At 41.8% G+C, this 23,355-nt stretch overlaps 1 protein-coding gene across 1 annotated transcript in view; it reads left to right on the forward strand.

The window, feature by feature from the left end:
• Positions 1–9,994: 9,994 nt before the first annotated feature.
• Positions 9,995–23,355, forward strand: part of Tespa1 (thymocyte expressed, positive selection associated 1) — a 31,445-nt gene continuing 18,084 nt past the window's right edge. Inside the window, exons 1-6 of the mRNA XM_051170554.1 lie at positions 9,995–10,157; positions 11,253–11,295; positions 17,511–17,560; positions 18,252–18,305; positions 20,170–20,206; positions 20,457–20,555. Of these exons, the coding sequence (XP_051026511.1) occupies positions 9,995–10,157; positions 11,253–11,295; positions 17,511–17,560; positions 18,252–18,305; positions 20,170–20,206; positions 20,457–20,555 (446 nt within the window). The remainder of the gene's footprint in view (positions 10,158–11,252; positions 11,296–17,510; positions 17,561–18,251; positions 18,306–20,169; positions 20,207–20,456; positions 20,556–23,355) is intronic.

Raw genomic sequence — 23,355 nt, forward strand, 5'->3', positions numbered from 1 at the left:
AAGGAAACATGAAGTGGGTTTAAGCATAAGAAGCAAAGTGCTAAGAAATGAATACAAGGCTGGTGTGAGGACTCAGTGAGGAAAGGTGCCATCTAACAAGGCTGATGGCCTGAGTTCAAACCCAAGAATCAACATGGTAGAAGGAGAAGACTTACTCCTTCAAACTGTCCTCTTACTTCCACGTGGATGCTGTGGCATGGCCACGCACACACACACACACACACACACACACACACACACACACACACACACACACACAAGAGAGAGACAGAGAGAGACAGAGAGAGACAGAGAGAGAGAAAGCATGCACACTACGCATAAACACAAATAAATGCAATACAAAATTTAAAAAGAAAATAATGCATTTTTGCTTTCACTAATAGTATTTAAGAAGAAGAAGAAGAAGCTTCTGAGGGATTTGCCTGAATGTGAAAGAGTTATGAAAAGACCAGATAGAGGAGAAACCCTCTTCCATGGGCTAATTGTGAATAGATTTTTATGGAGAGATGTCTCATTTCTTAATTCCTTTTCCGTTCGGCTACAAGAGTGGATTATAACTACTTCTAACTATATTGGAGGAAGGCTTTCCCAGATGGCCATCATCCAGTGGGCTACACCCTCCCTAGGTGTGATAAGAGGAACAGCACAGCAGCAGCCCTCACTTTGTTCTTCAGTCTCCTAAGCTAGGGCAGAGGATGTGGCTGGCTAGGAGGCGGGGACAGTGCAGATGCATGTGTGTGTGTGTGTGTGTGTGTGTGTGTGTGTGTGTGTGTGTGTGTGTGTCACATCCGCTTCCCCTTTTGAGCTGACAGTTGAATGAAAACAGAGGGAAAGTCACAGTCTGTGATATGAAGCTATCTCACTGCCGTCGCCTCTGGCACCACTCCTGAGAAGGGCTCAGCCCCATCTTGAGAACTTTCTTCCCTTTGGTAAGTGCAGTTTTTTACTTTGGTTTTAGAGAGGGGCTGGTATCGAACTAGAGAGGGAGGATATGGGGAGTGGGGAATCTGGCTTCCAGTGAAAGAGATGTGTAAAGGGGACAAATTCCCATCCCTGACCCTGACTCAACAGCTTCATTGTTGGCCCTCTTTCCTGGCTACCTCCTGGCTGCCGGATGGGATTGTTCTAGGGCTGTGAATAATGGCTTCATTTGATGAACCGAATAACTATTCACAAAATTTCATTTTCTCACGTGCGTTTATCTCAGCATCCTGCTGAACTCTTATGTGTGGTCATCCACTCTATTCCCAACTATGAGAAGTTCTGACAGCGAAAAGCTTCCTGGTTTGATGACAAGTCCTGTTCTAGTGCCTGTGCCTCTGAATTTGGGAATACCTAAATGTGGCCTGGCCTTGCTTTCTTTAAACAAGATCTTTTTCTTTAGAATCTCCAGGGAAAAATGTGGAGATAAAGTGTAGTGAAGTGTGTGAGAGTTATTCACACAGTTGGAAAAATGACAGACCAGAAGATTTATTAGGCCCACAGTTCATATTTTATGATGACTAGATTTTTTGCTCCATATTTCATCTAGATATTGACCTCTCAGCAACCTACCTAACCCTGGGGCCAGAGTCTCCAACACCCTTTGTTTCAGGGTAAACCACCCAACTGCATCCTGGGCATGGAGGAGACATGGAAATATCACTCACACTGGGGTTTCCCCAGAACCCCGTGCACTACCAAGTGCATTAGTGGGTGGAAGAGATGAGGTAGTGATTTAGGGCAGAGCCCCATCAAGATAAAAGTGTACTGTAAATGTGTTTTAATAAGATAACAACCATTTAGAAGCAATACCCAAGGAAATATTTGTGACTTTATGTATCGGTAATGTCCTTTATACAATTCATGAGGAATTAGAGGTTGTAGGCTTGCAAGTCATGTACCCAGTGTTCTGATTCAACAGATGTTCAGCTTGAGTTTTGAGAGGCACAGATATGTATTCTCCTATAACACGGACCATTGGTGAAAAGAGGAGAGGCCGGCTTTATTGGCTCTCTGCTACTGAGAAGGTTATCATAGCAAGATTAAGCTACCGTAGGATGGATAGAAACAGAGCCAACATGTGCTTTCTTATTCGCAAACACTCATGCCATTGAAATGTTATTTGTAACCACACTAGTAATGTTCTCCTAGCTCCTTTGACTCTTTGCCCATGTCATGACACAAGCTTCACTCTGAGTGGCAGCAAGGGAAGAGATCCAAGCATTTATTTCTACTTGCGTAGTAACAGCTGTCCTGATTTCCACTTAGGGTTCAAGAAAAGTAACTAACTCAAAACCCACAACACTGTGCCCAGGCCATACCCAGGCCCAGTGAGAATGGCCTAAAAAAAAAAAAAAAAAAAAAAAAAACCAAACCAAAACAAACAAACAAACAAACAAAAAACACAGATTTGGGCTGAAAAGAGAACTCTGTCAAATAAGCTGAGGGATGAGAATAGTATGTGTGTCTAATGTGGAACAAAAAATGGGAAACCAGAACAAGAATGAAATGACTTCATGATCATGGAAACAAGACACTGAGTTAATTATACCAATGCACAGGGATCACTCGGTGGTCAAGAAATCTCTGTACTCATTCTAAAAAAAAAGTCTGGATAAAAGCCACATGTAATTAGCCAGAGTAATCTGTTTTCTTATTCCTGATATCTTTGTAGCCTACCCAGATTTTTAAAATGACATCACTCACAGGATGACTTGTTCCAAATTTATGGCTTTAATATCTCCCATGGTAATTTTTAAACCTTCCATAAAATACACTCACATCTGAATGTTGAAAGGGGATAACAGGAAGAGAACTTAGACGGTGTGCTTTCGGTACTCAGCTAAACTTGTTTGAGGGAGTGGGAAGGGCACCATGAAAAAACATATAGATCTTACATTGTGTAGTTTCTACTGTTTACTAAATAACACCCTAATCTTCCACCCTCTGAACAAAGACTGAAGAGCTGAAAAGTATGAAAAAGGAAAGACAAAGAACTTACATTGTGTAGTTTCTATTATTTACTAAATAACACCTTATTTTGCCAGCCCCTGAAACAGAGATTGTAGTGCTCCCTTAGGCTGTAGATATCTCATAAAATTCCAACATTCTAACAGTAAGGTTGGTTTTGATTTTTAGTTTGGCTTTTGGGTTTTTGTTTTTGTTTGTATATTTGGTTTGGGGGTTGTTTTTTGTTTGGTTGGTTAGTTGTTCATTTGGTTTTGGTTTTTTGAGACAGGGTTTCTATGTGTAGCCTTGGCTGTACTGGACTCACTTTATAGACCAGGCTGGCTTGGAATTCACTGCCATCCATCTGCCTGTTTCTGCCTCCCTGCATGCAGGAGTTTAAGGTGTGTGCCGCCACGCCCAGCCATAATGATAAGTTTTGATCTGATGATCATCCTAGTGCCACACTGAGGCTTGGAAGCCAGGAAGAAATTTACCGTTGACCTAGAAGGAATATGTCAGCCTGTTGTAGGTTTTGGATACATAGGGTTGAAGAAGACCAATCTGGCTTGAAGTTAAGTTTTTCCTGCCCACAGAGAAGTGCTGTCTGCTCCGGGATTTCCCCAGCCTTCTGAATTGATAAGACTATGCCTGGGCTATGGATGCAAAAGTTCTGTTGGGCCACATCATGGAAACTCTATTTCCTTTTTCTCTTTTCTAATGCTTGATCTCACTCTCTGTCCCAATTCACAGGCTTGGGGCATAAGTAACATACAATCAGGAAAGCATAAATAATATACAAACATACAGATAGAGGCCTGTCTGGTTTGCCTATGAATAGAGGTCCAGAGCATGAAGACTCATCTAGAACCCAAAAATGGTAGGAGGAAGGCTGTGTGATTAAAAGGAAGAAAGAACACATTTGGGATATAAACTTGTGAGTCCTATTTTCGATCCTCCCTTCCCTCCCTCCTTCCTTCCCTCCTTCCCTCCCTCCCCATCTCTCCCTCCCTCTCTCCCTCATCTCTCTACTGTTTGTTATCGCTGTCTAGTTTTCGCTACTCTGAGTGGCCAGGGTTAGATTTCTCTATGATCCTTGTGGACATTATGTAAGAATAGGTCAGTTGAGCTGCAGAGGTGATTTAATGGGTAAAACTGAACAAGGATCTGAATTCAGAATCTCAGTATTCATGTAAAAGCAAGAATTGGTGAAGCAATCTGTTCTTAATGCTGAAGTAGTAGAGATAAAAGTATCCCAAGGAAATGTATATGTTTAAAAAACATAATAAAAATGGAGAAAAAAAAAAAGAATCCCAAGAACTCACTGTCCCCCCAGATTAGCAAATCAGTCTATCCCAAATTTAGTGAGAAACTACTTCAGACGCTGAGAGAGGAAGATACCAAATATAGACCTTTGTCCTCTATGGTGCACACATGCGTACATGGACATGTAATTGTATACCACACATATCACCATGCACACACGAATGCATGCACATACGTGTGCACACACAATTAATTAATTACTAGGAATGAGACATTTTTTTTTCTCATGGTGCACCTCTGACTAATGTACTCCTCCTTACCACCCTGATGTGACACAGTCTACTGGATTATAATTAACAATCCCTTCCCTCCTTTCTTTTTTGTAAAACTATTCTACTTTTAGAGACTGGTTTATATCGAGAGAAAATGAGTAACAACCTTGCATATTATTTATTATATAATACCTAATTTTAATCTTCAATAACCCAACATGTGTGGTAATTACGTTTACATATTGAAAACTCTTGGATACAGAGAGGTTGAGTAGTTTTGCCGAGGACTCTCACATGTAGGTGGACAGACCACGATTTTAACCAGGGATACTCTGATTCCAAGGCCCAAGCTCAGCCTACGTTTCTTTCTTTCCCTGAGTTTCCAAATAAAACTTTGAAGAAAAAAAAATCATGGCTCATGTTACTAGGAGTTTAAAAACCACCCCTGTATTAAGCCACATATAAGCAGAGCTGTATTTGCCGTCTTCACCGTGGTGTGTCCATTTGTCACATCTCAGTATAAAGATAGATGGGGAAAACTGGCCTGAGTAGAGTAAAAGAAAACTGTAACCAGGTCATATTATATGAAAAGGGTCTATCTTCAATACATGAAAAGAAAAGAAGAAAGGGAGGCGGAGAGAATGACGTAGCTGTAGCAGCCTATTTGGCACATTGTTACTGTATCCCATCACGGAGAAATGCATCAGCCACAATTTCAGTTTTAAATAAAAGTTAAAACTCTCCCTTGTGGGGGGGGGGAAGGTAGGTTCACAGCAAACTGAGGCAGGTGTTCATTGCTCCAAGGCCTCTGAGTGTAACACAATTTACCCCATCTGCCCTGCTCTTCCCACAAGGTTTTCCAGACTGTTCCCAAAACCCCAGCAACTCAGTAACTAGGACTGGGCAGAGCCCAGCTTTATACCATGCCATGGCGTGGGGCTTAAGGTAGATCTTACAAAGGGTGGGCTAACTAACACAGACATGCTACACTCTTCTTGAATAGGACACAAGCACACACGCTGGCTGCCAGAAATTGATCGAAGAAATGGTGTGAATGTGAACAGTAATTTATATTTGTAAGCTTTTCCTTAGTATTATTATTATCTAATGTGTGTATTTGTGTGTGTGTGTGCATGCTTGTTGTGTGTACGTGTATGGTTGTGCATATTGTGGGGAGGTCAGAGGGCAACTTTTAAGAGTCAGTTTTCTCCTTCCACCTTGGATTTCAGTGCCTGGACTCAGGTTGCCAAGCTTGCGTGGCAAGCATTCTGACTTTATCCCTGGTGAGGGCTCTTTGCACTACTCCATGTTCTGTCATATTGTAGGAATACACTTCTGTCTGATGACTCTTGTTGTTACTGGAACATTTGGAGAAAATATTTCCACCCCCATCTCTGTTTTAGATAGACTTCCTCCAAAGCCCTCCAAAGTGGCCTTTTGCCATCTCTGTACCCACCTGTCTTTTCTCTGTAACACATTCACTGCTGGTTCATCTGATATCATTTGCCCACTTCCTTTAGATTTCCAGAAACAGCACTGAGTTTCTTATCTCACTGCAGTATATTTTCATCCTTTCACCGTGAACCAGAACCCTTTATTTCGGTTTCCCAATAGTGTTACTCTTTCTTACAGTAGTTCCGTTTTTAGTACTTTATGAACAGTTCACCATGACCCAACATGACAAAGATAAGGGAAAATTATTTTCTGTTTTAATTCCCACACTAACGAGCTACATTAGAGAAAGTTGGTTCCTTTGCATCTTCTCTCTTGAGATTGTGTGTGTGTGTGTGTGTGTGTGTGTGTGTGTGTGTGTGTGCATACTTGTGAGCACATGCGTATGGAGGCCAGAGGTAAAGTATAGGTATTGTCTTTCATCAATCCCCATATTAAATCTTGAGATGGGAACCTTCATTACTCTGGAATTTGCTAGGCGGGCTGACCAGCAAGATCCAGGAATCACCCTATGTCCACTCTCAGTGTTGGATTACAAGCATGTAGTACAGCTCTGGGATTCTTCATACAGGCTCTGGGGATCTAGATTAGGTCCTTTCCTTGCATGGCAAACACTTCTTGTTTGTTTGTTTGATACGGGGATCTCTGTGTACCCCTAGCTGTCCTGGACTCCCTCTGTGGACCAGGCTGGCCTCGAACTCACAGAGATCTGCCTGCCTCTGCCTCCCAGGTGCTAGGATTAAAGGCGTGCGCCACCACGCTGGGCACACGGCAAGCACTTTAGAGATCAAGCCATCTTCCAAGCCCCTGACATGGTTGTTTTTTAAAGTGAGTAAATGATTCCACTCTCATCCAAACTGGCAGAAAATGACTGGCCTTTGCAATGGGTGGTGGAGCTCTTAGCTCATGTCTTTTTACAACCAGTTTTGTGAGCCTTCCATTCTAACTCTTTAAGCACAAAGCATTCATTTTTCATGTATAGAGTAAATAAAAGTTCTGTATAAGGGTGTACAGATATGCAAAAGCCATTGTCAGGCACAGGAAAATGCTGTTCTGAATTTCAGGGACTCTCGGAGAAGAAACAGGTCTTAGGACTATCATCTCTCTGTTCCCCAACTTTCTTTCCCAAGCACATAGTTAAATCTTATGGAAGCTTTGAAGCTGGGTGCTGAGTGTGTCATGACTTGGAAGGCACTAGGCTCCCAGGGGCGCGTAGTCACTTAGGAAGTGCCCATTCATTTAGAGTAATTGTTTAGGCAGCAATGTGTTTGATTCTGGTTTTAGACATTAGAGCCACAGCTGTGGGCAATCCAGGCAAACACCTCTAACCCTGGAGCTTGTGTTTCAATTAGAAGAGTAAATAAAACATGAGAGAAATTAATAAAAAAATGTAATATATGTTGATAATAATAGCCAGGAAGAAAAGCCAAGCGGGGACGTCACACGGGGACAGGGTTAAGGGCAACTGCGGAAGCCACATCTGGCTTCCTGGAGGAAATGCATTGAGAATAGATTGGGGCTTTTGTGAGTTGAGTACAGCAAATAGTTAGGGTGAAAAGGGAGAGAAAAAAATTTACAGGAAAAAATAACAACCTAGAGCTGAGAAAAGGTGGAGTAGAAATTAGCTTGTTTGAATGAGAGCTCCAAAGATGCCAGGAACATAAAATGGAGTCATGTCAAAGAGGATGCTGAGAATCTTGCCCTGCCATCCCAGATGGGGAGTCAGCTCTAACAGGTGCCTCCAGATGTTCTTGGCAGTGACAGTAGGGTGTGGCAGCCCTATGTCCCTCCCTCCTTGTGTCCCTCCTCTCCCTCTGTCCGCCCCTTTCCCCCTTACTCTTTCCTTCCTCCATTCCCCTCCCTCTCTCCTCCAATTCCCTCAACCTTCCATCAATCTCTCCACCTCTCCCTCTTCTCTCTCCCTCCTTCTGTTCTCCCCTTTCCCCATGCTTTTCTTCCCTTAATTCTTTCCTTGTTAAGTTTTCCTACCCCCCAAAAAATGTACCTGTGCACCAAGGATTCCCTGTGGTTTACGTGAGGGAGTTAAAGAAACAAGCAAGCCAGCCTTTGGCATTTTCTTTTCTGGCCTGACTGGAAGCAACCAATTAAATATCTTGGAAGGCAGGACTAGGAAACCATACTCCACTGCAGGCTTTCGTGAGACTTTCCCTGAATTCTCTCTGGAGGTACCCTCACCCTCCATCACCTAATGCTAGCAAGTCTCCTCTGCTAACCCTCTCTGTAGCTTTGATTTGAGCTGAGCCTAGCTAAGTCCTTGACTGCTCCCAAAACGGCCAAAAGGAGTGAAGTGCTAACAGCTGCCTTCTGTAGAAGACAAACCCTAGGCCTGAAGGGAAGGAGGCTAGGTTAGACAGCAACAATTATAGATCGTCTTTTCTCAATATACACCTTGTCTGTAGTAAGAAAAAGCAACTAAAGCGCTTGTCCTGCACTAGAAGAACATTTTGTGTCCAGGATGCTCTTTAAAAAGAAAATAGCTGTTTTAGTTCCTAAGTCTTTAAATATTTCGCTAATGACTTTACTTCTGAGTCTTCGTCTCTGGAAATTCCTATATTTTTCTATTTTATTTTCCCTGACTTCAACAATTAAAAATACAAGTTTGAAGATGAAGCTGTGCATGGCAGCTCCAAGGAATGGAAGACAAGACCTGAAAGTCTTGTAGCAGCTCTGCTAACTCGCTGTGGGGGCACATGGCTGTGGCTGAGTCTGTGCATGCCGGCTCCTGCCTTTTAAGGTCTATCTGGGCAGCTGGATGGCTCTCCCCTCTATTCTTCTCAGATGCTGTGCCTAGAGGCATATATATTTAGGGGGGATGCCAAATGAACTACCAGTACGTGGAGGGACAATTTCATCGACAGGCTGAGAAAGTAATTCATAGTCAATGTACAAATACAAGCCAACAAATTAGAAAGTGACCATCTGGAAGGTGTTGTCTGCTAATTGCTTACGGCAGTAAATTTGATGTCTCCTTGTTTTTATTATAGTTTTTTTTTTCTTTTTCTGGGAAAAATATCATGCGTTTCTTAATATATTAAACAGAAAACCAAGCAAATCCAGAAAAAAGAAGAAAGAAAGAAAAAGAAGCCGAAGGCACTACAGGTGTGATCACATCCCTTTTGTAGAAATTTGGCTTTCTTAAAGTTTGCCAATTCTAAACTTTTAAAAAGCTATCTCCATGAGGAGTAAATGAAGAATTTTATAAAATGTAAATTTAAAGTTTCTTGTCTTCTTTCTTTTTATTAACTTGTGTGTGGGGTGGGTGGGAGCAGGGATCAACGGCAATGACTTCTTAGATCTGTGTTCACCTCATTTTTTAAGACAGGGTTTCTTACTGAACCTGAGGCTAATCAATTTGATTAGGTTGTCTAGCCAATGAGCAAACTCCAGGGAATGGTCCTCCCATCTCTGCCTCCACAGCTAGGATTAGAGATCTGACCTCTGTACTTGGCTTATATGTGGGAGCTGGGGGTCTGAACCCTGGTCCTTAGACTTATATGCCAAGCACTTGACTGAAGCAGCTCCCCAGTTCCTCAGATATTTTAGTTTTAATGGTAGATCCTGAGAGGCAAAATTATATAAAAAGTAGATAAAACAATTCTTTTTTTCAACAGGGCCTCTATTGAACTGTGGCTTAGATTGGTCTGCCTCAGCCTTCTGAGTACCAGAGCTACAGCTATGAAGCTAACATGTCTGCCTTAAGGCAAGTGTTTCCTAACAGAGCATTTCGCCTACCACGAGAAATGAAGATGCTTTAAGTCAAAAAAGTTTCCTCAGAGGCCGCTAGCTCCTGCGATGTTTGAAGGTTTTAGACTTACTGGCTTGAACTAGTACTTAGATTTTTTTTCAGGCATTCCCTTTTGTGGTGGTGGATGGGTTGAAGTAGCAACTGGCTAAGCTTCATTTTTTTCCTGATTAGGCAGAGAAGAGTCCTTTGTACAGACAGAAGATTAGAGAGTAACCTGGAGAGGAGTGGCTATGAAGAGAGGGTAAAAGATTTTCCCCATGTTTGACCTCTCAGGAGGGCATCAGTGTGGTAGGAAGGCTTGAGAGTACCAATGGAGGCATCCGTGTTGAGCCCCACATCTTGGGAGAAGCGAAGGGCCTGGCTACGGCAGAGTCATAACTGGCAAACCCAGGTCCTAGAAGAAGAGGCTGCAGCTGCCCTGCAGGATGCACTGGACCCGGAGCCTTCCAGCCTGGATGATGTTTTCCAGGAAGGTAAGAAGCTGCTGAACATCACACCGATGCCTACTGTGTCTTGCTCAGGTCTGCACAGGATGCACAGTAACTTCTGTTTACAGTAGGAGCTCACAAAGGCTCATTATGACCCTTTTCAGTGAGCATAAAGGAGAGACGTAGTGTCATATGACATGAGTTATGTGAGTAGGAGACAGGCATTTATTAAAAAGCAGAAAGGGACACTTTGCAGCATCCTAAGAAACTTCTGTTAGAGTCAAAAGAACGAGGTTTGGCTGCGAGCTAAGTTTGAGTAACAAGGCTACATATTTATATCACAAGCCAGATTCAGGCTGCAACTCTGACACGAGGGGCCTTTGAGAAGTCTCTCTGAAGATTTTCTTGCTCAATAAAGCGGTTGCTCCTTTTTCCTAAGCCCACATTACCTGATGCTCAAGGAGAAATACCAGAAATGTAGTCTCAAACAAAAGCTTTCGGAACATTAAAGCAATTCTTACTTATTTTTTAGGAAATAAAAGCACAGGACCATCCCTTTTCTGATGTGTTTTCTTCCTTTGTTTCTTTCTTTCCTTCTTTCTTTTTATTTCTTGTTTTTGGGAAAGGGACCATCCCTATCCCCAAACTTTGAGAGACAGAAGCAGAAAGCATGATCGCCCAGACACTGGGAAGCTTCTGAGGTAGACAGAAGAGAAGCAGAGAGGGGAGACATGTCCATCAGCTTTACATATGAGTACATTACATTTATTTATTTATTTATTTATTTATTTATTTATTTATTTATTAGTTTTTTGAGACAGGGTTTCTCTGTGTAGCCTTGGCTGACCTAGACTCACTTTGTAGACTAGGCTGGTCTTGAACTTACAGAGATTCACCTTCCTCTGCTCCTGAGTGCTGGGATCAGAGGCATGTACCACCATGCCCAGCTCTGAATACATTACTTTCATAACACACACACACACACACACACACACACACACACACACACACACACACAGAGTAGAAGAGTCATGCTGCAGCTTGTGTAAGAATAACTTGCAAGATGCCTGAGTTATATAGGGAGGTGTGGGTTTCTCCAGTTCCTACAATCACTACATGTCTGTTTTTTTTCCCCCCTAGGGAATCCAATCAGCAAGATTGAGGACTGGCTGCAGGGCTGTGGGTAAGTGCTCAAAAGCAAAGATGTGGCTGGCAGATGGCTGTGATGATGGGCATGGCTCCTGTGAACTCAGAGAAAATGCAAAGAATTAGCATTGTTTGGTGTGCATGTGCGATGAAGAGACTGGGACTTACTTGGGTGAGTTGGTGCCCAGGCTGTGGTTCAAAGGCTGGGGTCCAAGATGACGCTCAGCAGGAAGGCTGAGAATCCAGGAGAGATTTAGGCTAGAGCTAAGAATAAATGGAACGCTGAATCTACCCAGGATCACAGGGATGAGTAGCGGCCCCCTCCCGTTGGCTTTCCCCCATTTTAGTTGCAGTTTTACTTGGTGTGACAAAAAAGGGAAGAGGTGCAGGTGGGACCACTCTCCTCAGGAACAGAACATAGGGGGGATTAGGAGCTTAAAAACCATGAGACATTCAGAGACTTTAAAGTGTATCACCTCTCTTCTTTTAAAGTACTTTAAAATATAAGGCTCCCCTGAAATTCTGCCAGCCTGTACCATTTTAGACTCAGTCTCCTTGGACACAGAGAAGCTTCTGTGACCTAGTTAGGTCTGACTATTCTTGTAGGAGTGGCTTCTAGGGTGTATAATTCCTGCCTGCTCCTCGTCTTTCATCCTGAAATGTCTCCAGCTTCATAAAACCTTTAATCTAAACTCATCAATGGACTGACATAAATAAGCCCACCCTCATTTACTTGGCAAGACATACTGAATAACCTAAGGTTGTTTGTTTTAGTTCTGCCCTTAGTGGCAATGCCAAGACGTATTTATTTTGTGTCTTTTCCAGTTGTTTACAAAAGGTGCTGTATTTCTTACCCTAATCTTAGTCACAATTCATCATTGACTTTAAATGCCAACCGAATTCCATCTATTTGCCTGCAAATTTCATAATGTCCTTGTTTTTAATAGCCAAGTAGTATTCCATTGTATAAATGTACCACATTTTCTTTATCCATTTTTCAGTTGAAGGACACCTAGGTTGATTCTTGTTTCTGGCTATTATGAATAAAGCTGCTGTGAACATAGTTGAGCAGGTATCCTTGTGGTATGGTGGAGCATCTTTTGGGTATCTGCCCAGGAGTGGGGTAGCTGGATTTGTCAGTCCCAGGAGGGGTGTTAATCTTAAGGTGGCTGCAATATACAATGACAACAAAAGGAATGGACCCAATGTCCCACTAAGAGCATCCTGCCACAGCTACTTCCTAAAGGTTCAATTGTATTCCAACAGCACCATCCATATGCTGAGCCTATACAAATGGACCTCTGGGAGATACTGAAGAGCCAAGTAGAGAAAATACAAAGAAGATAATAGAGATTAATTAATTAATTCATACCCACAATTCTATCTCTCCTACCTTCATTTCCCAAAGACAATCACTTCAATTAATGTTGGTTGTTATTTCTAGTATATCTTTATTAGTTTAGGGAACAATTAAAGACAGAAATGTTAATTCATCAGTGTAGAAAGCATCCATTGACTCTTCTATGTGGGCTAAAATGTACCTGTCTTACATGAGAAAGTCCACTTATCTCATCTTTTCTATATTGTCTCTTGTTTTGTTTAGATCTCTGATGAATTTACACTACACTTGGTGTTAATTTGGCTCTAATTATTTCTGAGATGTATTATAAATTATATTTCTTTCTTACTGGTTCTATTTTACTTAATTTACAACATTGTTCATTTGCTAGTATATTGCATTTATTTAAGTAAATTAAAGCAGGAAATTACAACACTAATTGTGACATGTGAAACTGGGTGCTGACAGATTAAAAAAAGAAGAAGGAGAATAAATAAATAAATAAATAAATAAATAAATAAATAAATAAATAAATAAATAAATAAATGCCTTAGATGTCGAAGTTGTGTTGTGGATAAATCAGTAGGGACTGGGATCCAAAACTCAGCATTTTCATTGGCTGCAGTTTTCTGTAATTGTCTCCATCTTTTGTGAAAAGTTTCCTTGATGAGGCTTAAAGATTACACTTACCTGTGGGTATAAGGACAAATACTTCGAGTGTAATTTGGGATTGTGCTGATTTAGCAAAGTAATGGTTGTAGGTTCTCTTCCACAGTCTATGACGTCACTAGCCCTGGGTAGTTGGGTAGGTTCCTGGTACCAGACATGATTTCCCTCTTGCTGAGCAGGTCTCAAGTCAAATTTGAGAGCTGTTGGATACTACTAAAATATGCGTGCCACTGCTGCGTCTTTAGGGCTACCCTGCCGAGCTGGTCCTTGTTACAGTGGGATGTTGGTTGCTTTGCCTTCTTTGTAACCTTGCTTGCCACCTTATTGTACCAAGCTAGTTCTTGGGGAGGAGGCTTTCATGTCAGTGTCAGCCCAAAGAGTCTTTGGGCTCTCTGTCTGAAATACATAGTGTCTTCAGCAGTAAGGAGTTACTTTATACCTCTGGACAGGGGGAAATCAAGGGCAATTTGTAACGTCTTGGGAGTCTCATGGACAACCCTGACCAACAACTCAAAACAGGGCTTCTCAAACTGGTACTGGAGTCTTTGTTAGATGGTCTTTGGCTCATGAAAGGGGCATTGTTATCCCAGATGAAATAATTCTATTCAGTCTATATACATATTTTATACATAGACTTATATGTTATGATTTTAAAATATTTCAGGTAGATAGTTAATAGTGTGATTAACTTTTCAGACATCCTTATTATTATTTTAGCTTCCTCCTTCCTTCTTCTGTGTTTGATTGCCTCCCCTTTTTCTTAATAAGAACAATTCTGTTTTTTCCCATTTTTCCCATTAGATCACTTGTACCCTGCTATTCCCCCTCTCTGTTGCTCACACATATACACCTACCATAGAAATGGTCCCATTTTATTTTCCTGGCTTCTACAGTTATTCCAAGAAGTGTCCTCACAACTGAAGATTTGGAACTAGGGGTCTCTGATGAAAAAAAATGTGAGGTTTGCCTTTTGTGTACTGGGTTACCTCACTTAATGTGGTCTGTTTTATTTCCATCCATTTCTCTGTAAATTTCATGACATTTTTGTTTGTTTGTTTGTTTGGTTGGTTGGTTGGTTGGTTGGTTTTTTTTTTTACAATTAAATAACATGAGCTTTTGAGTTATGGCTCAAGAAAGCCATTGTGTTCTTCCACAGAAGTTGGCAATCAGCTACAGTTTGGAGAAATCTGGCATATTGAGAATGAGCTGGGATGCTCACACTGTCAGAGAAATCCTTCTTAGTTTTCCACCTGGTATCTGAGAAGGAGGGAGAAAGTAGGAAGAGGAAAAGTTAGTCTTTTTTTTAGTTATAACTCAGAAAACCATGAAAACTTACTGCCTGGCAGAAGCTCTGCAAGAGAGTGCATGGTGGGTAGGCCTTTTCTCATCACTTGCCATGTCCTTAGGTGAATCAGAGCACTCTGGCCACGTAACTGACAGGCTCAGATGGATGAACTCTTAGGGAAGGAAGTAATAGTGTGCAATGTTCTAGTCTTTGGGTGCAGATCAGAATGCCATATCCCTACTCAATTCTACAGAGGTGGAACTGAGACTCTATTCTTTGACCAGACAGAATTGGCTTCCCCTTAATGGGCCACAAAGAAGCCTTGATATCTCTATCTTTTGATATAGCACTTTAGATCCTAAGAAAAAGCAGTTGTGGCATTTTCCTTTCTAGGGTTACTGGAGAAAGAAAAAGTGGACAAGGTCTGAAACTGACTAATGAGGAAAGGATTTATCCTCTATGGGCTCCAAAGGTAGTAATGGCCGAAGCATTACTAAGATAAGGTAGGGCATATGTTACGCAAAAGGCTCAAGAGTCATGAAAAAGGATATAATGCTTTTTTTTCTAGTTTAAACTCTCTCTGAGTATTTCTGATTTTCATGGTGGATATGTGCATTTGGCTTTCTTCATGCTGAAGTAGCAATAACCAACTTTGTATTCTGAAAGGCTCCAACATATGTTATTTCTTCTAGGAAGTGACTGTTAAAGTTAAGCATTTTCTGCTTAATTCTCATCCAGAAGGGCAAATAGACTAGACACTGGAAGTTGAAGAGAAGGAACAGGAAGGGAGCCCACCATAGAGGGCCCCTGAAAGACTCCACCCAGCAGCGGATCCAAGCAGATGCTGAGACTCACAGCCAAACTTCAGGGTGGAGCGCAGGGAGTCTTATGGAAGAGTTTGGGCATAGAAAGACCTGGAGGGGACAGGCACTCCACAAGGAGACCAATGGAGCCAACAAATCCAGGCAGAGGAGGGGGTGCTGCAGACATTGATGCACCAACCGAGGACCATGCGTGGGGAGGACCTAGACGCCCCTGCTCAGATGGAGTATATATGCAACACAGTCTCCCTGTGGTTCCCATAGTATGTGGAGTAGGGGCTACCTCTGACATGGACTCTGATGCTCATTTGTGGATCACTTCTCCCTGGTGGGGCAGCCTTGCCAGGCCACAGAGGAAGAGGATACAGGCAGTCCAGATGAGACTTGATAGGCTGAGGTCAGATGTTAGTGGAGGAGTTCTTTCTCTTTCTGAGGGCTAAGGGAGGGGGGACGAGGGAAGGAGGTGGCTACAATAGGGATGTAAAGTGAACAAATTAAAAAATAGGGGAAAAAAGGAGCATTTTCCCCACTGACTAGTGTAATTGGAATTAGGCTTGACAAGTGACTGAATACATACTTCATTGTCGATTACAAAAGTTGCATTGCTACCTAGAAAAAGTAGGGTTTTTTTGTTTGTTTCTTTCTTTTCTTTTCTTTTTTTATTAATTTATTCTTGTTACATCTCAATCTTTATCCTATCCCTAGTATCCTCCCATTCTTCCCTCCCTCCCATTTTCCCATTATTCCCCTCCCCTATGACTGTTCCTGAGGGGGATTACCTCCCCCTGTATAGGCTCATAGGGTATCAAGTCTCTTCTTGGTAACCTGCTATCCTTCCTCTGAGTGCCACCAGGTCTCCCCCTCCAGGGGACATGGTCAAATGTGAGGCACCATAGTACGTGAGAAAGTCATACCCCACTCTCCACTCAACTGTGGAGAATGTTCTGACCATTGGCTAGATCTGGGTAGGGGTTTAAAGTTTACCTCCTGTATTGTCCTTGGCTGGTGCCTTAGTTTGAGTGGGACCCCTGGGCCCAAATCTGGCTATCATAATGTTCTACTTGTAGGTTTCTAGGACCCTCTGGATCCTTCTGCTTTGCTATTCTCCCATGCTTCTCTCATTTAGAGTCCCAATAGGATGTCCTCCCCTCTGTCCCAGTTTCCTGGTAAGTGAAGGCTTTCGTGGAACATGCCCCTTGGGCTAGTATGCAGATATAAGTGAGTATATACCATTTGAGTCTTTCTGCTTCTGGGTTAACTCACTCATTATGATCATTTCTAGCTCATGTTTGTTTTTTTCTAAACAAAGCATGTTGTGGGGTAAGGGGGTTTGTACGGTGAAATTTTTCACATTTTTCTTCCTTTAAAAGCTGCATCCAGTAATTATATTATTGTGTAACTTAATGTGTAAGTTATGAGAAGCCCATGTGCTCTGATCCCAGCTCAGGGTTCTTTTATAGGTTACTTTTCTCACCTATTTCAAACAAAGGAAATGTGTTTTGTTTGTGAAACTGTTTCTGCTTCTCACTTTACATTATCTTGATTTTCATTTCTTCTTCTGGTCAAGAAGAACAGATTCTGCTGACTGGGTGATTAAGTACCATTACAAAATCTCAAAACATCTATCAAGGATGCAGTTTCTTCTGTTTCCTGAAAGATATGACACTGAGTCAAGAACATGCTAGAAAAGTGAAGGGACGTGAGTAGATAGATATATTAAACCGACAAAAGCCGGAAAAATTGACATTTGTATATGTTATATTGAAATTATGATATGAGAAATTGTCAAACTCTGGCTATTGGATCACTAGGAAGTGATGGCAATCATGGCGTTAAAAGACTTTGTCCTACTAACATATTTCCCTCATGCATTTCAATAAAGACTGATGAACCATTTGCAAAAACCAACTTCAGGCAATGTAGCCATAACAATAGTAGCACATTTAAAAATACAACACATTCCAATCTCAGATGCTCAGGACTACATCTATGAACCTGCCGGTCAACTAACCACAGCCTAATTGTCTTCAGTATGAAAGCAAGTTCAGCAGTGCTGACTCTCACTGGAAAAATTGTGTGAACATATGGGAGATATTTGAAGACAGACAACTGTAATGTAATTATATTTTTGGTTTTAGAGACACAGATGAGGGACTTTCTGAAGAAGCTGGGCAATCCAACTACAATGGTGAGTTATTCTATTCTCTTTTCTACTTGGATGCTATACAGTGCCCCCCCACCTCTCTCTCCCTCTGTGTGTGTGCTTCTGTGTGTATGTTTATATATATATATAGTCATGTGTATACTTGACTGTGTGTGTGTGTATAAATATATATATATGTGTATATATATGTATATATATATATATGTATATATGTATATATATATATATATACATAGTCATGTGTATACTTGAGAATATGAGAGTCTTGGAAAAATTTATTTGTTCTAGAACAGCCTAGAAGGTCCAACAGGAAGTGTGCTACCTCATAGCAAATGTTCCCTAATACTCAGAAATTTCCTGTTAGTGGTTGCTTTGCTAAGAATTCTGTTCACATATATTTGCTTGTCCCTGAAAGTGGTCACACACCCTCATGTGTTAAGCACTCTGCAGAGGATTGTGCACATGATTATCTGTGATAAAGTAAACAGATAAGTTATAAATGGATGCCTATAATTTTGAGTCAAAATATGACTGTGGTTGCTGACGTAAAGCTGGGGGAAGGTTTGTGAAAATGCAGCTGTCTACATATTTGTGTAGTTATGTGAGTCTAAGGACATGATTAAATGTTCAAGTGTGGTGTGTGTGTGTGTGTGTGTGTGTGTGTGTGTGTGTTCTCGCTTTATTTTCTGCAACTTTTGTGTGAATTTTTTGGTAGGGTATTCTAGCCATGGGACGAGCTTTGAAGATGACTTGAGTCTTGGAGCAGAGGGTGAGTATGATATTGGGATCAGTACAGAAGGATCACGTGGTATGACGTAAGGGGAGGGTGGAAGGTAAACTTAAGAAAGAATCAGAGTCTTTCTGAGGTCCTACCTAGGTGGAAAGAAGAGTTTGGGTTTCTTGTTTGTTTTGATATAAGATAAACACAGGAAGTACTACAGATTTCGAAATATTTCTCCACCTGCTAGCTATGATTCCTGACAGTCTATTCATGGTGCTTGGAGACAATATCAAAGCACCACAATATTTGCTGTATATGTATCTTCATGACTTCTTTTTTTCTATTAGAAGACCAAAGAATCCAGGCATGGTGGCACATGCTTTTAATCCCAGCACTCAGGGAGGCAAAGGCAGGCAGATCTCTGAGTTTGAGGCCAGCCTCATCTACAAAATGAGCCCAGGACAAAACAACAACAAACAAAAAAAAACAAAACAAAAAAACAAAAAAAAAAAAAAAAAAAAAAAGAAGAAGAAGAAGAAGAAAGAAAGAAAGAAAGAAAGAGAAAAGAAAGAGGAAAAAGAAAGCCCAAAGAACCAAACAAGTTTGAGATTTTCTGTGGGCGTGTTTTATCTATTTTATTAGGGTCCCTTATATCTGTACCCCCTTTCTTCACCCAATACCTTCCAACACCCATGCACCAGGTAGGAAAGAGAGAAGGTTAGTGGGGGAGGGGCGTAGTGCTCTTTAGCTGTTTCCTGATAGGTTCCTTGGAGCAGGTCCAATCTTTGTTTCAGAATATTTCCAGCTTCTTCTCATCAAATTTCATCAACAGCAACCAGGAGCAGTGACAAGAGCGGGGGTAGGGGGTTGGGAGTGGGCGTGGCAACCGCCTCCTTTTCCTTGGCATTCTCTGTCTCACCCCACCCTAACTCATCCCTGGCATTTATTTCCTCTCCAGAGTCCTCCTCAGAGTTAAAGATCACACCCCTCTCAGAGGCCTCACAGGGCAAATAGTCTGCTGCTGTGGACAAGCTAAATTAGCCTCATATCCCACACCTGGGATTAAAACAAAACTATGTTTTCATAATTTATAACAGTTTTTAAAGACACCAAAACTTTCACTACAAGCTTTTTCCTCCTCTTTCTCCTATTTCATCTTTATATTGGGTATCAGGCCCAGTGCTCCACCCTGGTAAGCAAATGCCCTGTCACTGAGTTACATCCCATCCCTTAAAAATGGTTTAAGAGAGCTGGGCGGTGGTGGCACATGCCTTTAATCCCAGTAGTTAGGATGTAGAGTCAGGCAGATCTGTGATTTTGAGGCCAGCCTGGTCTACAGAGTGAGTTCTATGATAACCAGGGCTATACAGAGAAACCCTGTCTTGAAAAATCAACTCCCAAAAAAGGGCTGGGGGTGTTTAAGAGGCATATTTTGCTTCAAAAGGATAAGGGCTTTAAAAAAGATAGAAGAGACAGGCAGATCGCTATGAATTCGAGGCCAGCCTGGTCTACAAAGCGAGTCTAGGGCAGCCAGTGCTATACAAAGAAACCCTGTCTCAAAAAAACAAAACAAAAAAGATAGAAGTGCTGTCTCTTCTCAGCATCTCCAGATATTTGTAAGATGAGCAGCCATGTGATGGGTAAGCCATGTGAGGGGCAGGAAAAAAATCCTAAAGATTGGAGTGATCCTGACCCCCAGGTCAGAGAGGCTCTGAACTAGACCTCAATTATGGATCAGAAGTTCAGACTGCAGACTAGATACTTTCTGACATACGCTGCACTTCTTAGCCTGTATTTGGTGATATTTATATCCCAAGCTCTGTACCACTGAGGCAAACAGTGGAGCTACTTTATGGATAAAGAAACAGCATTTTCTTTTCTAACTGGTTTTTGCCTTTCTGTTTCTATCCAGCACCACTACTGTCCACCAATGGAAACCTCTTCTCTAGGTAAGTATGAAGTTTAGAGAGTTTGAGTGACGGTGCCCAAGGAGACAATGGACCGGAGAGGGTTCAGTAGTCAGAAATGCTAAGCAAAGAGCAAAAAACACACAGTAAGGAGGAAAGCTTTCTAACCAGCCAAGGAAGGCCTGTCTAGGTTTCCTCAGCTCAGGGAACGTGTGCCCAGTAGGGGAAGCCTGAGGCCGGGGTGTACATTAGAAACTGGAGTTGAGTGACATGGAGTTTCTCGTCTCTTTAGGAACTTCCTTCAGACACCCAGGCCTTGCCAGTTACTTGATCTCGGCTGCAGTTTGGCTTCCAGCAGCATGACAGGTGGAACCAACAAAACCACCTCAAGGTAAGTAGGAAGTTTGGGTGGGCTAGGTCCATTGCGGGATGAGAGGCTGTGCGGCTCTGCATACTGGAGCTCGTGTGCATTTTCTGTTTACAACCAAGAAATATGGTGGTGTTTGTACCAAGATGAGGAACTGATGCAGAGGATCTTCTCAGAGATGGATGCTCTGTAAGAGACACGGGAACCTCCTTCCACTGAGCCTATATCCAAGGAGATACAGTAGCAGTACAGTCACATTACCTAGGCCTATAATAGGTGTTCAATAAACAGTTCATATTTCTAATTAACTATATTGTTGGTGGAAGCAACACAAAGTTTTGTCCAGTCCAGGAATTAACTGTATGGAACTTAGAAGGCTGAAGCAGGGTTTGTCTTAGGGCCTCAACTGTTCCATATAATAAACAATATCCACATGCAAAAAAAATATATATATAAACCATGATAGGAGGTGACAAGTATTAGTGGGCTGTAATGAGAGTGTCAGAATTTGGGGGATGACATTTCAATTTGAGACATGGTACTGAGACTTACCGGTTTTTTCCCATGTAACTAGCCGTACCCACTTGGAATTCAGTTAAATGGGAGGTGTGTAGAAGTAGGATTCAGGTGCTGTATTATTCAGGGTTCCCTAGAGTAAAATGAACTTATAGAATGAATCTACCCCTATATACAGAAAGGGTACTTATTAGAATGACTTACAGGACTTACAGACGGCAGTTAAGCTAACAATGGCTGGCTGTGAGTGAAAAGTCCAAGAATCAATTAGTTGTTCAGTCCAGGAGGTTACATGTCTCACCTGTTCTCTGGGATATTCTGGAATCCCCAAAGAAGTTGGCTCTAACACCAGTGAAGGAAGGGACTTGCTAGTGAGGTGAGAGCGAGCAGACACAGAGCTAAAGCCTCCTTCCTCCATGTCCTTACATAGGCTTCCAGCAGGAAGTGTGGCCCAGATTAGGGGTGGGTTTTCCCAGGTCTAAAAGTCTGCATTAAAAGTGCGACTTCCTACCTCAAAGAACTGAATTAGAAGATCTTCCCACTACAAATTAAGGGAAAAAAAAAAAAAAAAAAAAGCTCACTTGAAGGTGTGCCCTTTCATTTTTAGGCTTTAGTTAATTGCAGATGTAATCAAGTTGACAGCCAAGAATAGCAATCACGGGTGCCTAGATTTTAAAAATTGTTTCTCTTTTTTTATGAGATTGTACTATAATTACGTCATTTCCCCTTTCTTTCCCCCCCTAAAAATCCCCCTACATACCTCTCCTTGTTCTGTTTCAATTTCATGGCATCTTTTTTATTGAGAGAGAGAGAGACAGAGAGAGACTGAGAGACAGAGACAGAGACAGAGACAGAGACACAGAGAGAGACAGACAGACAGAGAGCATCTCTAATCTAAATCCAAATAAAACCTTCTCATTTTGTGTATTGTTACTTCTATGTATGTTTTCAGGGCTGACCATTTGATATTGTTATCCAATTAGTGTGCTCATCCCTGTGGAACAGTATTTCTCCTGCTCTCAGAATTCATTAGTTGTCTGTGGTTCTTCGTGTGGGATTGCGCCTTACGGGTTTTCCTTCATCCACTTTGGCATGTCTATTGCTGTTGGCTCTTGTTCAGCTTATGTTTAGGCAGCATATTGGTGAGAGTTCATGTGTGTAGCTTCTGACATTCCTAGGGGACAGAATCTCACTGAGATTTTCCTGCTCCTCTAGTGCCTGTAGTATTTCTGCTCCACCCTGGGCCTTAGGTATAGGAATTTTGTTGTAGATATATCAATTGGGACTGGGCTCCAAAAATCTGCGTTTTGATTGGTTGTAGTTGTCTGTAATGGTCTCCATCTGTTGCAAAGAGAAGTTGCTTGATGAGGCGTGAGGACTGCACTTAATTTGTGGGTATAAAGATAAGCAATTCAGTTGGGGATTATGCTAGTTTATCGAGATGATTCTAACACCACTCAGCCATGGGTGTGAGCAACTGGTCAAGAAAATCTTGTGTCAGCAACTCACAGGTAAAGAAATTTACCATGACGGAGAACAAAGGAACATGGAGCTGGCAACAAGAATGTTGCTGTCCAGCTGCTAATTAACACGATGGCCCCAATTTTGACTATAAAAATCCTAGCATCCTTTCTGAAAAGAGTGATAATACTAGCCCAAGCCTTAAAGGATTCACACACCCTGCCTCCATTGTTGAAACACAGTTATTGAACGCAGGTGCCAAGTAAATTCAGTGTGTCACCAGAATAAGAGCATGCATGCTAGGAGGAGAGGTAGCAACAGCACTTCTCCAGGTAAAGAGAGAGCTAGAAAGAGGCATGCTTCTGTAAATCAGGTATTGAATGTACCTAAGTTCAGGGTGAGACTACAGTAAGATTTGAGGCCTTTACACACTAATTGTTTGCTTGTTTCACATAATTGCTAAGGCAAGTACAGTGACAGATAAACTGCAAAGCACCTAGCAAAAGCCAGGATCTATAACAGTATGCAGTTGGGAACTGACAAGTTAGCAATGCCGACATATTTCTTTGACTCTATGTTGCTTTTCATTTTCAAAGCAATTTTTTAAGATTTATTTATTTATTTATTTATTTATTATGTATACAGTGTTCTGCCTGCATGTACACCTGCAGGCCAAAAGAGGGCATCAGATCACATTACAGATGGTTGTGAACCACCATGTGGTTGCTGGGAATTGAACTCAGGACCATTGGAAGAGCAGGCAGCACACTTAACCACTGAGCCATCTCTCCAGCCCTTCCATATTTCTTTAATTAGTTTTCAGCTGTAGACACACTTCAATGCCCTA

The sequence above is a fragment of the Acomys russatus genome, chromosome 28, assembly GCF_903995435.1.
Source record: "Acomys russatus chromosome 28, mAcoRus1.1, whole genome shotgun sequence".
Lineage (NCBI taxonomy): Eukaryota > Metazoa > Chordata > Mammalia > Rodentia > Muridae > Acomys > Acomys russatus.